The sequence below is a fragment of the Hemibagrus wyckioides genome, linkage group LG22 (assembly GCF_019097595.1).
Source record: "Hemibagrus wyckioides isolate EC202008001 linkage group LG22, SWU_Hwy_1.0, whole genome shotgun sequence".
NCBI lineage: Eukaryota > Metazoa > Chordata > Actinopteri > Siluriformes > Bagridae > Hemibagrus > Hemibagrus wyckioides.
In genome coordinates this window covers 20,005,494-20,021,365 of record NC_080731.1, presented here as the reverse complement: position 1 = coordinate 20,021,365, position 15,872 = coordinate 20,005,494, and the positions used below count along the sequence as shown (strand labels likewise).

Genomic DNA, 15,872 nt, shown 5'->3' with positions numbered 1-15,872 from the left:
ACACAGATTTTATATTGACTTTTTTCAAATCATGTCTTTCAGGCTTCAGACGTGCTCCAGAAAAGTCACCAAGCTGTGAGTGAATCTTTGATTCTTCAGCACTATTTAAAATGAAATGAATTGTTTAGTTGCAGTGTTTAGTCCATGTTTTAACTAAAATGTAACTGTCTATTTCACAGCCTCAGAACATGAATTACTTTACGACTAGACTAAGCATGACTGTGTGTCTTCCTGCTGAACTGAGAGAGTAAGACATGATGATGTTTACAGTGTCATATGGAATAAAAATCTGTGTGTGGACTGAAAATCCAGCAGAAAAACCTGAGCTCACATTAAATCTCAGCTCAGAGCTGATCCTGTTTCTTTCTCTCTGTTTTTCTAGGAGAGACCAGGAGATGGAGATGAGGACCACACACACACACACACACACACACACACACACATTATTCAGAAGATATCTTGGTGTGTGATGTTCTTCCTGTGTTGGATGGAGGAGCTTTTTCTTGTAAATCTCTTGTTCTTGGTGTAAAATGGGATTATTAGGATTGTTTGGGTTTTATTTTTTTACTCTGTAGGTTTCTCAGCTGATTTCCTTTTAATCTTTAATTTTATTGAGATTTTCACAATCTGGATTTCTAGAATGTTTTAAATTTGAAGTTTTAAAGAAACTAAATGAATTTATTCACTTGTGCCGATTGTGTGTATTTTATTAGCTTCAGTACGATCATTCATTATACCTCATCATACACTGTGTTTCTACACACACACTCACACACACACACACACACACATTATAATCAGTTATCAGACTTCATCTGTTCTTTCTCTTTAAAATGGGTTTAGTCTTTAATTCACACACATTGACTGCTTTGTGTCTCTTTTCTGTTTAAATTTGTTTAGCTTGAGAATATTAACATTAATTAATTAATAATTAATTATCATAATGCTATAAGAAATAAACTACACAAAATCCCATGCTTGTGTGTGTGTTTACTGTAATAAAGAAAATAGAATGAGAGAAGAATGTAAAAATGAAAGAATAACAGTTTGAGATGGAGTTGTGGGTGGAGTTAAGAGCAGAAGGTTGACCTGCTGTCTGAGTGGGCGGGGCTTACTCTCTCTCTGACCAATGGTGAGGGTCAGTGAGCTGGTGTATGTGGAAGAGGGTAGAAGATTTTTCCTTTCAGAGTGTTTTCCTGCCCTGTGATGCAGCATGAGCAGCATGTTGGTGATCTTCATCCTCCACAGCTGGTATCTCTCTATGATGAGGAGCTGGATGCTGGGAGAGACTCGTCTATTTAAATATACAGCAAAGAGGAACAATGGAGATTCATTCATCTTTAAAACTAAAGTCTACCTGCATGCTTCATGCTCACAGAGCAGCAGTGCTCACAGTTTTTAGGCTTGTATTTGTTGAAATGTGATTTATTCCCTCACTCATCATACTCTACACACATTTATGTGACATTACACTTGTAGTCATACTCCTGAGTACTAACTTCAACTGAAAACACCACTTCTGTTTTAGAAAAATATATTTTATTACTGTACTGTAGACTTTTAATATTATATTACACTTAATATAAATCAAACATCCCACTGAGTAACTGCTGCAACCTTCAATAAGTTAAAATCTCTATATTTCTATAATAATATGATTTATTACTGATTATTATGATTAATTACTGTTCTTTTAATAGTTTTATGTAATATTACAGGTGTATTAAGTCACACATGGCACTGTACTGTAATCATACTGCATTTCTAGTCTAATATAACAGATAGATGAATGTATTTAGAATGTTCCATAACTGTACAAGTCATGCACTTTGTAGACGGTCCCTTACTGACTCCCTTACTGACTGTCTTTAACATTCAGTGAGATTTAACAGGAGACTCTACTGAAACTTACTGGATTTTCTAGTTGGTTCTCTGTCATTTCTGTAGATACAGAGGAGTGAATATGGGGCGAATATTAAAGATTAAACCAACTTTACTGTGAACTTCTTCAGAAGATCAGAGATTAAACCCTCAGGTGATGATACTCCTCATGTGTTGGTGTTCATGCAGCAGCTCCAGCTCAGTTTAATGGGTTTACTGGTTATTTTATTCTGCTACACTGTAAGTGTTTATTAGTCATTTAATCCTGATCCCACAGTCATTTATGAAGCGTGTCTTTGTTTCATAACAGCTGAAATCAAGCCCCTAATAACTCTTCTTACAGCTCCTGTAGAAAGAATCCTAAAGACATAGGGTATGACGTAGGCTACTTAGGGGGCGTGGTTTATCACCTATCACTAACACCAGACACTAGAGAACAGTCAAGATCTGATAATGTACTAGGATTTACATATACAATGTAAAATGTATCAGAAAATAAATAAACAAGTGAAGAGGAAAAGTAACAAAGACTGTAAATTTAAGTGGTATAACAAATAAATAGTAGCTAAAATGTGGAAAGAAGGAATTTCCCTCAGATCCCCTCGGTTACTTTTTAATGTTAAAGTCCACATCTTAAACATGGATCAGGGAGGTTTTTGAGATGTGTTTAAAAGCCTCTAAAGCAGTACAGCAGTCATGTGGAACAAGGTGTTCATCAGTGATGTGTGTGTGTGTGTGTGTGTGTGTAGGTTTATACTGCACTCAGTCAGTTTCATTTTCCTTTCAGACTGGTTTAGTGACAGAAAGTCATGTGATTAACATTAAATACCTTCCTGATCATGTGATTTCACCACAACAGTATTGTCAAGTCAAATCAAGAAGCTTTATTGTCATTTCAACCACATGTAGCTGATGCAGTACACAGTGAAATGAAACGTTTCTCCAGGTCCCTGGTGCTACATAGACAACATAGAACATTTAATTACAAAACAATACAACAACACAGAACTAGGACAGAAGTTTGTCCTAGCTTCATATAGTGCAACGTGTGCAACTAGGTGCAAACCGAGCAAAGACAAGACAGTGCAGAAACAGAAAGTACACAAAAAACAACACAAGACAGGACACATAGCACCGAAAAACATGTGCAACAAAATAAAATGGTATGTGCAAACTTGGCAGCATGACAGTATGAATTGTGCAAAAATGCAGTAGCAGTTGTTCAAGTCACAGAAGCTTTATTGTCACTTGAACCATATATATCTGATGCAGTACACAGCGAAGTGAAACATTGTTCCTCCTGGAGCAGAGGTGCTACACAGAACAAAAACAAAGTACAGGTGATGCAGACACACAGAGTTAAACCAGTGATAAAACGCCATCTAGTGTCAGTTTTTATTAATTAGACTTAATTATTTAATTACACTTCAGTTTATTACACTTAATCATCTGAATCCGAAGAATTGTTTTAGCAAGATAAATAAATAAAAATAACTGGAGGAATTTAAGGATTGTAAAAACAAAAACTTTTTGCCCAGCTATTTTTGCCTATCTATTTTATCCTGTAAACAAAGATCTGAATACTGAACCCTACGGGCAAAATGAGACATTTTATCTGATTTGAACTGAGTGATGGAGTTGAAGTAGAGAGAGAGGAAAGGGTTAGGGTAAGGATATGAAAAAGATTCTGCTGAGTTTAGACACTTCAGGGTGACTCCTACACACACACACACACACACACACACACACACAGACATAAGGAACAGATTTTAGGAGATCTAAGATTGTCTAAAGTTTAGTCTCTTCAACATTCTCAATACTCAGGATGAACATCTACATATGAAGCTGTACATCAGGGCTGAACTTCACCACAGTCTCTACACTGTGATTAAATTATGACACGTGATCCTGAGATGTTGTGGGGATCAGGATCTTTTTGTAAAATTCCCTTGTGTTTTCAGTGTATTTTTGTCGGCAATAAATAAAAGTATCAACAAATGTTTAAAGGATTATTTTGACAATTTTAAAAATACCTGCAGTGTTACTGTTTATTTGTAGGTAGTTTATTGGGAAAATCTTATGTCAGGATACATATCATGTGTCGTATTTATGTTTTAACATATCAGGATATATTTTATCTGATTCCAATTTGTTGTATTTTATAATTAATGGTCTTGTTCTCAGATTCTGTACAGCTTGTACTCAGATCCACATAAAATAATACTACTAATAAATGTTAATATTTATAATTAGACTAAATGCAGCATGAGTGAGATCTTCTCTCTCAGATCTTCCACAGCATTAAATCTAACTCATTTATTCATGAAAGGTTTGTCAAATTGCTATGCATGGTATATGCAGAATAACCGTGCAGTTAGATGATATAAAGCACTTCAGGGGGTACAGACACTCAGCTCTAAATCCTTACAGTGTCACTCAGCTCTAATAGACGTTATATATGGAAGGTTTTTGCTGTAACATAATAAGCTCAGTTCAGTTCCAATGTCATTTTACAGTCTTGGGATGTTTTTGGAACATAAGTTAAAACTCACATCCAAATCTGATTTAATGATAAATAAAAGTCTAATGACAGATCAGATCACACTCAGAAAGTGCTAATAAAATTCAGCAGCATATTTACCACACACTCCCTCATCCTGATTAACCCACCCTTTCTGGTCTTTCCTGTTTTCTTTCTCTAACATTACACCACATTACATACTGGGCTCAGGTGTTCTGCCAGTCTTCACATTCTCCTGCTTTCACTTCTGCTGCATGTTTCTCATTCAGCACTGAGAGACAGAACATCAGGCTGAACATCTATCTGAATCATCTGCACTTCAGAAAGAAGACGAATCATTAACTGTGACTTGGACACTGAAAATGAGACAAAAGTGACAATTCATTAAAAAATCAAGAGCAGTGTCCTAAGCTGCATACTGTATGTTACCACATGCAGCAGAATATCCCCTATAGTACAACATAATATTCCTCTAAATAAACAAAAGCCATCCAGAGAAGGAGGAAATAAGGGAAAGATATTAGAGGCCCAGCCACTAGGGGGAGCTCAATGCAGGAAGTGTTGCACTCACCAGACACCACAGTTAAAATAGTTCTTAGAAAGAAAATACTATTTATTATTTAACTGAATTTATGAGGAAGATCATGTAGACGACTCAGGTCTCTCCCACAATGTGTCTGTTGTGTCAGTGTATCAGTAGGAAGGAGAAATTAAGTGTATTTTTCAGTATCAGATTTTCAGTGTCAGAGACAGCGTCTCTCTCTCTCTCTCTCTCTCTCTTCTCATAAGTCAGTGAGGGAAAGATTGATTCTCCATCAAGGTTATAATCAGATTCAGAATAACGTTTATTTGTCACAGTTAAAATATGAAACTTGTCATAGTATTGATTTGTGCAGAACTAAAACGAATGCAATAAAATAAAAAAGAAATAATTTGCAGTAGTGAACTTTTAAATCACTACAGTGTAAAAACTTTAACTATATTTATCTCAAGTCCTACAGCCAGTGATGTTTACATGCAAATGATCATACAGTAAACAACATGCTCATGATTCAGTTATTCAAACCCAGTGTCAAAGGGAGCTGGCCACCTAGTGGCAGTGTTTTAAATTACACTTTATCACCTGAATCAGGTGTAAGAGAGGTTTTTCCCCCTAAGATAAATGTGCTGTAGATAGAAATCTTGGAGGAATGTCAGTACTGTATAATCAGTAGAATTGGAAAGTTTTTGGCGACTGGAAAGTAAAGGTTCAGGATTTCTGTTTGTATATATATATGTATATATATATATATATATATATATATATATATATATATATATATATATATATAGATACATATATATATACATATATATATATATATATATATATATATATATATATATATATAAATAATTGAGGAAAGTAAACTAAAATGCCAGAATCTTGTGAAATAGAGCTGTAGTCCTCTAGGTTCTGGATGTGGGACACATTCAGATCATATCTGTTCCAGATATGAAAAAAAAAAAAAACCCATCACCACCACCAACAACAAAAAACCTTTTGTGTCTTGACCTTTTTGTGTGATTTACATGATGAACAGCATAAGAACAAGCAGGAGGTGTTTGTAAGATCTCTCAGAGCTCTGTATGTAAATAATATTTCTACATTCTACATGATATTGTACAGCTCCACATAATGGAGTTTATATTTTGTAAAAATCTAGCTACACTTTTCATTTAAAAAATGTCCCCCATGTCCCCAAGACCAGCAAGAGATCAGGAGCATAGACTCGAAAGCGCATTTATTACAATGCAGTCTCCTGTACAATCCTATAGCCTTCTGTCTCTAATCATCCATTTCTCTCATTCTTATCATTGTGATCTCTGTGTTTTTTTTCTACTGCAGATCAATGTATTCTATTATTCTATTGTTTGGTAGAGCTGTTGATCTCATGGCAGGGTGTAGGGATAGTGGCTCACCTGCATGGTGGAGTCCTCCCCTCTCACTCCGTCTCCTTTAGGCACATAGTGCTCATGTTTCTGAATGAGACTATTCTAGACATCGCTTACAGAGAACAATATGAGGATAAATCATACATGCTGTATGGCAGTAATAGGAGTAAGAGGAGCTTCATGAGCACAGGAGGTCTAACAGTGTAAAAATATCACACAACATAGATGCAACAGACTTAAGAGAGAACCTAATGGAAAAAAAGAGAGAATGGTTAAACAAAAGAGTTTTTAACAAGTACAGAGGATCCAATGTTTCTGAAGGCTCCACCTCTCAGCTTACAGGACTTAAAGGATCACCTTGGTGCCAGATCCCACAGCACACCTCCAGGGATCTAGTGGAGTCCATGCCTCTATAGGACAGGGCTGTTTTGGCAGAAAAACGGGAACCAACACAATATTATGCAGGTGGTCATAATGTTATGACTGATCAGTGTATGTGTTTGCATATATGAACAATGCCTTTTATACATCTGTAGATACATTTACGATACAGAAAAATTGAGAGAGAGAGAGAGAGAGAGAGAGAGAGAGAAAATGTCCTGGAAACCAGAAAGAAAGTCAAAGTCATTAACACGAGATGAACACTTTATACCGGTTCAGATGTTTAAACCAGTTCAAAATGTTAATCAACTGAGTTAACTGAGATAAAAAAAAAACACGTCCATCCCTCCCCTCCCTCTCCATCAGAGGGTCAGTCTCTAACCCAAGTCTCTAAAGCTCATGATTTTGAAGACCCAAAACTCCCAGGTTTTTTGAGCTTGTGCTAAAATTTCACTTAAAAATATTAAAAATCTAAAACTTGTTATAATTTTTTTTTACAGATGTTCAGAGCCTCTCAGTGTTACAGACTATATCTATGGTCTTTTGTTATAATTTTACAAACATAAATCGAGCTTCCACACACCATCATAAATACAAGCTACTTTGACACAACAGTTCTCTTTGAGGTTCTACATTTTTTTAGTAAACTTGCACATATTATATTCTCATTGGGGCCCGAGCTCCACTCAGGATGAGATCTTATGATCTGATTACTATAAAACTCAGAGACACAATGTGGAGGCTAGTGGCTCTAGAACACATCAGTGAGGAGTCTATTGCTCTCTGATAATTAGCCCTGGGACTTTTCTTGATAAAGCTGAGGCATTACACTGATTATCAGTGGGGTAAGACTGCAAGTGAAAGTTACCAGGTCAAAGCAGAAGCTCTCTGGGCTTCTGACGGGATGTTTCAGGCTAGAGGGGACAGAGGAGTCTCCACTTTCATTGTGCATTCTGTACATACTTATTTACTGACTGATCTCATAGGATTCCCTTATCTATTTAAAAAAACCTCTGATACTGATAAACAATACCAAATGACCAAACACGTATTTATTTATTTCACACATGTACTGGACTATAAACAGCTCTAAACATGAACAGACCGCTACACAACAAACCACAGGCTTTTGCTCAAACAAATGCAGCCTCTGTCCATCTCAGAGAAAGACATGCACAGTGGTTTTAGTATTTTCCATCCACAAAGCTGATGTTCATCTCTTTTCATTGCACCACCACAAACACCTCCTGCCTCTACTTGCTGCATTGAGACCACAAAAACAAGTTTTATTTTCCATAGCTAGTCTTAGATCACACACAGTGGTTTACTGAGGACCACACAAACAGATTTAAAACAATTACATGGACATCCTTCATATTGTTAGTATAAAAAATCTTAGACCCTCTATATTCTAATACTCCACATTTACTTTTTTCTTACCCCTTTGCTAAATTACACCTGTGGCAGTGTGACATGTTACCATGTACATCACTTATATACAACAAATAAGACATGCCACTCATGCATAAACTAGTCTTCACCAAAGCTACATGCTATTAACAATAACATCCCAGCACTTCAAAATGAGGAGTGCTGCTCAATTTTCTCAGAAGACCATATTTTTGGTTGAATGATTGAATTGACTTTGTATGAATTGTATGAATTGACCATGATTGAATGTACTGTAATAAAGCATGGTGAGCTAGTTAGCTAATTAAGAGCATTAATACAGAGAACAGGACACAAAAAGGGTTTATGATCACATCGCACATCTGTGACAAAATATCAGCAAAGTCCACATTTAAGTTGGTGGGATTTGGTGATCTCTCATTACAAGATACTGCTTGCATATTTATTTTCACTGTATATGTTTAACTGGGAAGTGACTTCACGTTTTGCTAGTAGAGTTTTGCTGTCTTTGTAAATTTATTTCACGTGGTTTTTCTTGGTTCTACCATTAAAAAGATCACCTCAGGAATTGGAAATAGACTTTACAGTATTGAGTGTTGAGGTGCATCACATCACCAGGAAGTGTGTTTATTTTAAACATCACCTACATAACAAATGAAACTCAGCATGGAGAAGATTTCTTATCCTTTAACCTAATTTTTGTGTAATATTCTTAAGAACAGTGAAACTAAATCTGTGGTTACTGATTTGTGATGTGATCAGCAGTATTAGATTAATTGGTCATAAATCATTAGGCTTTAAAATGTTTGAATATGAGATTTTGATATGGTTTAATACACCATTAAGGATTTGTCTTTTCTGAGAGTCTATAAGCAGAGACAGTGTTCGTATCTGCTTTAATATACTGTGCTAGACCTGCATTTTCAGAATTAAATTGAATAGATATCAGAAACATTTCGTTAGTTCACTTATACATATTTACCTATTTATGGCTAGTACTGTAACTGGACAAAGACAAAAGTCAGACGATTTCAGACGGTTTTGAAAAAATTATTTTACTTTCTGAAAATGTGCTATAAAAGTCATACAGTTATGTTTATGCAAATATTTAGGAACAATATCCAGTATAGGAATCAGATTAATTTACCAGTTTTAGCCAAGACATTTTCAGCTCTACTCCCTGGGATGTTACACAATTCCCATTATAGTCTCCTTTATAACCTCCACAGGATCTGAGTGTTCTGAACATCGTTAGTGTACATCCACTCTGGAATTATTATAAACTCTTTATTTCAATTCAGCTGAACACAAACCCTGCATTACTGGGGAACATGCTGGTCTTCCTGAAAAAGAAGGTTTGCTGCATTCTATTCAAAACAACTGTAGACATGTTATATAGTGTTAATATCCTCACCACACCCCCTACACACAGATACATCATCATTTGGTTTGCTGAACACACAGTTTCCTCTTTCTGTCTCACCTCATACACAATGCTATCAGGCTCAGCAACAGCAATGGTTCAGTTTATGACTCTGTCTGTGTTCCTCTGCATCATTGGTAAGTGTTAATAACCTTATAAATCGATTTAATTAACAGACAAATATATTACAGAACTGAAAGATTTTGTCTGAATATACACCACAATAATACTTGCACAATAAAACTTTTAAAAAGCATTTAATTAACTGTTTGTTAATTTCCACTTTAAGTTAAAACCAAACGAGTTAAAATGTGTAATAATATTTCAGATTGTTCCAGTTTCTCAGTGTCTGAAGAATATAGAATTATATTCAGTTAATGTGTAACAGATGGAAAAGCAGTTATTTAGAAATGTATGAATCAGCACAAATCCTGAGTGTAATGCTTTCCTGGAATTATTTAATGTGAAAAATAATTTAGATGTTATACATTAGGAGAGTGTTTTCTGGGTTGCAGGTTTGCTCTCAGAGACTCTGAACTCTTTAAGTCTGGAGGCAGAAGTTGGAGATAACGTCACTATTTGGTGTCAACATGATCTGAAACGTTCAGATAATATCTTCTGGTTTAAACACACGAGTGATTCAGTTCCATTTCTTCTTGGGTGTAAAAGGTTTTTAACATCAGCTCCATCAGAGCCGTGTTACTTCTTTAGTGAGAGTGAGAGAATAGTGATGTCTGTTCATGGCAGTAAAACGTCTCTCACAATCACTGCAGTAAACGTCTCTGATACAGGACTCTATTACTGCAGCTTCATGCATCTGGACCAAGTTAGATTTAGCAACACGACCTATTTACAAATGAAAGGTAAATTTATAGAGTTAAGAGATTTTTAAATATAGAGTGATCTGACTGAGGATGTAAAATTAATGTTTCCTTTTTTCAGCAGGAAATAAAACACTGTCTACCTCAGACAGAGCAGAAGGTTTGTCATTTTTCTCTTCTAACAAAAGACTTACCAATACAGGCTTTTTATAAAAATCATGTTAATATGTTTATCAATGATTAACATTTCAAGGTTCAGTGTCTCTGGATCTGTCTTTCATACTGAATGTGGTGTTTGGTGCAGTGATTGTGTTTCTTCTCATCATACTGAAGCACAGAAAAACACACGCTGGTATATTTTTACTTTTTTAGTGTAACAAAAATATAAAATATACAATTTTATATTATATTATGTGTATTTGCATTGTTAAATGAATAAATGTATAATAAATACATTTATTGAAAACAACTAAACAAAACCTTTATAAAAAAACACTTTTCTGTGTTACTGTAGGTGATACAACTGACAGACATGATGATGAGGTAAATCTGAGAATACGTATTCAAAAACAATACATAGATACATTGGCACAGCATGTATAGGAGAATACTATGAATACTCATTGTAGATTATGAAGGCTGATCTTCTCTGGAGCAGAAATAAACCCTTACAGCTGTTCTGACATGTTCTCTGTGTTACTGCAGGATCAGGAGCCTGATTCAGTGAACTACGCTGCTCTGCAGTTCTCTAAGAAGAAAACAAAGACAGGAAGATTTAGTGAATTAATATATTCACATGTTGTATATAATGCTATCAGATAATAATTTAGTAATGTTGTGATGACACGTTGACATAATGTCATATATACGTTATTATATATGTTACTGTTACTAAAGGCAACATCAGAACTTTCATAACAGAAAATAAACATAGCATTTAAAATAACTATATTATGGTAAATATGTAGATCTATGGTAGCTTTGCATTTATCAAAATTATGTACATCTTATTTGTCTTGTGTTATGTTACTGTTTATCAATCTGGTATTCACTGTAATAAAATATTTACCTTTAAAAAGAAACATTTGTTTTTGTTATTAAGAGTCTCGTGTAAAGACTTGGAATCATTAATCTTGCATAAAGAGGCAAAAAATTTGATGTCATGTATTAAAGTAAGCTTTCTTTTAAATCTAGTTAAACTAGGAAAAAATAATAGCTAAACAGCCCGTATTACACTACTGTTCAATAGCGTAGCTGTCTGGCTGCTAGCTTTCACACAGGAAAAATCATCTCAGCTGGTAGCTAATAACAAGTGATTCAACAAATATTATCTTGCTGAATGCACTAATAGTGGATACTTTAATAGTTTTCATTAGCCCTATTTTATATAAACACCCTTTTCTAATGTTAGAACCTAAGTTATTGGTATTTGTTGTTGGAAATGTTCAGTATATAAAAAGGTAGTATCTAGAATTCAGGAGGAGGAGCAGAGTTCATGCAGCACTGAGCTTTGAGGGGTTTGTGGGGTAAAGTGTGATCAGCTTGTTGTAAATATAGCTGACGATCTCACCTGATTGTTTATCATGTCACACATCATTAAAAAGGCCCAACAACACCTCCACTTCCTCCATCAGATGATGTGAGCCAACCTAAAACACCAGCTCTGCTGCAACGGCTCAGTGGTGGAAAGCATTCTAACTCGCTGCATCATGATCTGGTATTAGAGCTCCACTGCTGCTGAATGCAAAGCCCTGCAAAGGGTGGAAAAAAGAACATCACTGCAGCTGCCCTCTGACCATACAGGAGGTTTTTAACAAGAGATATCTGAGGAAAGTCGTGAGCATTACCTTTTACCCCACCAGTTAAACTGGTCACAGCATCACTGACCAGAACATGTGTATGTTTGCATATATACATTGAAATACAGTTACTGTTCATTGCATATATCTTGTATTCATTGTCTTTGTGTCTGTCTTATGCCTGCCTTTTGTCTACTGTTTTTGCACTTCTCTCTTTGTCAAGAATCAGAAAAGTAATACTGAAGTATTAATTCTAACACACACACACACACACACACACACACATCTATACACACATGGAGCATGAATGTAAACTGTAAACTTGAACAAGGTGAAAGCCACAAGCTAATGTCAGTCTCTTTTCAGTGGTCTCCCCCCTGTTGGTATAGAGCAGAGGGCTGTTTATTCACACCTCAGAATTTGTACTGGACTTTTTCCAGCCTCCTCAGAACCATGTGAATAAATATATAAGCGTGCAGGAAACAATCACCATGTTGTTATTAATGGATACAGCATTAATTAGTGTTGTGAGTTGCATGTTTTTATTTTGAGGGGATAATTTTTTGGAGTGATGTTATTAAGTTTATCTCACTGCAGTAGTGTCCTGTAGGACGCAGTACATTATTACTTACATTTCATGCTGTTCACCAACCTTAAAACATCAGCAAAAACATTATTAAATAATCTGTTATACTGAATCTTTTAATTTTATGACAGATAATTTATTCAGAAATTGGGAAAAATTGAAGAAGGTAAACATTTAATAAATAGAATTTTTAAACAGCCCATGTGACAATTTGTACGTTTTTGTACAACTTCTTGAAAATACTGAAATATTTTATTTTTATTATACTGCTATTATTTTATTCTACTTTGATAATATGCCCTGATTTATCCTCTTATCTGTAATACTGTAGCATAGCCCTGTTGTCTCTAGCCTTACTAAACACACACACATTCAGTACTCTCTTAGGATCAGAGAACACACACACATTCAGTACTCTCGCAGGATCAGAGAACACACACACACATTCAGTACTCTCTCAGGATCAGAGAACACACACACACATTCAGTACTCTCTCAGGATCAGAGAACACACACATTCAGCACTCTCTCAGGATCAGAGAACACACACACATTCAGCACTCTCTCAGGATCAGAGAACACACACACACATTCAGCACTCTCTCAGGATCAGAGAACACACACACATTCAGTACTCTCTTAGGATCAGAGAACACACACACATTCAGTACTCTCTTAGGATCAGAGAACACACACACATTCAGCACTCTCTCAGGATCAGAGAACACACACACATTCAGTACTCTCTTAGGATCAGAGAACACACACACATTCAGCACTCTCTCAGGATCAGAGAACACACACACATTCAGCACTCTCTCAGGATCAGAGAACACACACACACATTCAGCACTCTCTCAGGATCAGAGAACACACACACATTCAGTACTCTCGCAGGATCAGAGAACACACACACACATTCAGTACTCTCTCAGGATCAGAGAACACACATTCAGCACTCTCTCAGGATCAGAGAACACACACACATTCAGTACTCTCTCAGGATCAGAGAACACACACACACATTCAGTACTCTCTCAGGATTAGAGAACACACACACACATTCAGCACTCTCTCAGGATCAGAGAACACACACACACATTCAGTACTCTCTCAGGATCAGAGAACACACACACACATTCAGCACTCTCTCAGGATCAGAGAACACACACACACATTCAGTACTCTCTCAGGATCAGAGAACACACACACACATTCAGTACTCTCTCAGGATTAGAGAACACACACACACATTCAGCACTCTCTCAGGATCAGAGAACACACACACACATTCAGTACTCTCTCAGGATCAGAGAACACACACACACATTCAGTACTCTCTCAGGATCAGAGAACACACACACATTCAGTACTCTCTCAGGATCAGAGAACACACACACGTTCAGCACTCTCTCAGGATCAGAGAACACACACACACACACACACACACATTCAGCACTCTCTCAGGATCAGAGAACACACACACATTCAGTACTCTCTCAGGATCAGAGAACACACACACACATTCAGCACTCTCTCAGGATCAGAGAACACACACACACACACACACACACACATTCAGCACTCTCTCAGGATCAGAGAACACACACACATTCAGTACTCTCTCAGGATCAGAGAACACACACACATTCAGTACTCTCTCAGGATCAGAGAACACACACACATTCAGCACTCTCTCAGGATCAGAGAACACACACACACATTCAGTACTCTCTCAGGATCAGAGAACACACACACACATTCAGTACTCTCTCAGGATCAGAGAACACACACACACATTCAACACTCTCTCAGGATCAGAGAACACACATTCAGCACTCTCTCAGGATCAGAGAACACACATTCAGCACTCTCTCAGGATCAGAGAACACACACACACATTCAACACTCTCTCAGGATCAGAGAACACACATTCAGCACTCTCTCAGGATCAGAGAACACACACACACACATTCAACACTCTCTCAGGATCAGAGAACACACACACACATTCAACACTCTCTCAGGATCAGGGTAAAACACATGAAGCTCTTTTTAACGGCACCGCCCTATAGAGCTTTAAACCAATGAGAAGAGAGGGGCGGAGACAAGAGCCTGAACACAGAACACACATGGACAACGATAAAAACACAACACTATAGTGCAGCTCGTGCTAAGAGAGGGAATTACATAAGAAGAAATAGTTTCAATTTAAGATAAATTGTTGTTAGATGAACAAAAGTGATATTAAACTGCGTTGGTTTTATTTCCCTCCAGCAGACTTGCAGAGTAAACGCCCCAGAAACCAGTGACGTAACTGAATCCTGAGTTCTGATTGGTCTAAATTCTGGCTTTTGTTGTGACTGAATGCTGTGCTCTGATTGGTTAGAACTCTGACTACTGTTCAGTAATCTCCTCCTCCCGGTAGTTTTTCTTTATATAATTATTATTTTGTTTGTTTGTTTGTTTACTTTTATTATTTCGGGTCAGAGCTGACACTGAGAGATGTCTGGCTGCAGGGATAAAAGCTCTGAGTTTCCTCACATTTTCTCTTCATTATTCCTCAGCAGGTGAGTTCTGTAATGTTTACTGTCTGTACTATAATGGTAAAGTGGAGGACTGAAACCTGAACCTCTCAATCTTAACGGGTTTATATTTCATTTAGATTAATATCTGGGTGATGGACTTCATTATAAAACCAGGACCGTGGGAATAAAGAGTACATAAAATGACAAAAATAGGAGGCAAATAAGATTAAAAAAGTAAAGCGGGGTTAAAGGTTTATAAATGAGACATATATTGAAACGAGTTTCTTCTGCTCCACTTTAACATTAACGAGAGGGACAAATAATCAAGTCATTTAAAAAGGATTTGTAAACATTTCTACATTCATCATTATAATGTATAAAAGTTGACACGTATTTCAGAATGAAAGAAAGAGAGGGAGGAAGAGAGAGAAGGAAAGAGCAGTGAGGAGAGGAGGAGTGGAGCTGTAGGAGGAAGAGGAGGAGAGAGGAATAACACCAACATCTTAGAATGATGATGAGGGAAAAATGTCCAGAAAACACCAGACACCAGTGGACAAGGACCATGATAAATATTTTAAAATGTTATA

General features: G+C 36.4%; 2 protein-coding genes across 6 annotated transcripts in view; both read left to right on the top strand.

The window, feature by feature from the left end:
* The window catches only part of LOC131343453 (BOLA class I histocompatibility antigen, alpha chain BL3-6-like), a 19,754-nt gene extending 18,779 nt beyond the window's left edge, over positions 1-975 (top strand). For both annotated transcript variants that reach the window (XM_058375156.1, XM_058375157.1), the window contains exons 7-9: positions 43-75; positions 180-247; positions 383-975. In XM_058375156.1, coding sequence (XP_058231139.1) covers positions 43-75; positions 180-208 — 62 coding nt within the window. In that variant the 3' untranslated portion in view covers positions 209-247; positions 383-975. The remainder of the gene's footprint in view (positions 1-42; positions 76-179; positions 248-382) is intronic.
* An 8,340-nt stretch (positions 976-9,315) lies between these two features.
* On the top strand, positions 9,316-11,910 carry LOC131343458 (uncharacterized). 4 transcript variants are annotated; one of them, XM_058375166.1, is made up of 6 exons: positions 9,316-9,688; positions 10,067-10,414; positions 10,497-10,532; positions 10,677-10,724; positions 10,887-10,915; positions 11,078-11,910. In XM_058375166.1, exons 1-6 carry the CDS (start codon positions 9,460-9,462, stop codon positions 11,192-11,194), a joined length of 807 nt encoding a protein of 268 aa, XP_058231149.1. In that variant the 5' UTR covers positions 9,316-9,459; the 3' UTR covers positions 11,195-11,910. The 4 variants fall into 4 exon arrangements, with proteins under 4 accessions (XP_058231149.1, XP_058231146.1, XP_058231147.1 ...); XM_058375163.1 differs by having other exon boundaries at positions 10,626-10,724; XM_058375164.1 differs by having other exon boundaries at positions 10,494-10,532.
* The last annotated feature ends 3,962 nt before the right edge of the window (positions 11,911-15,872 follow it).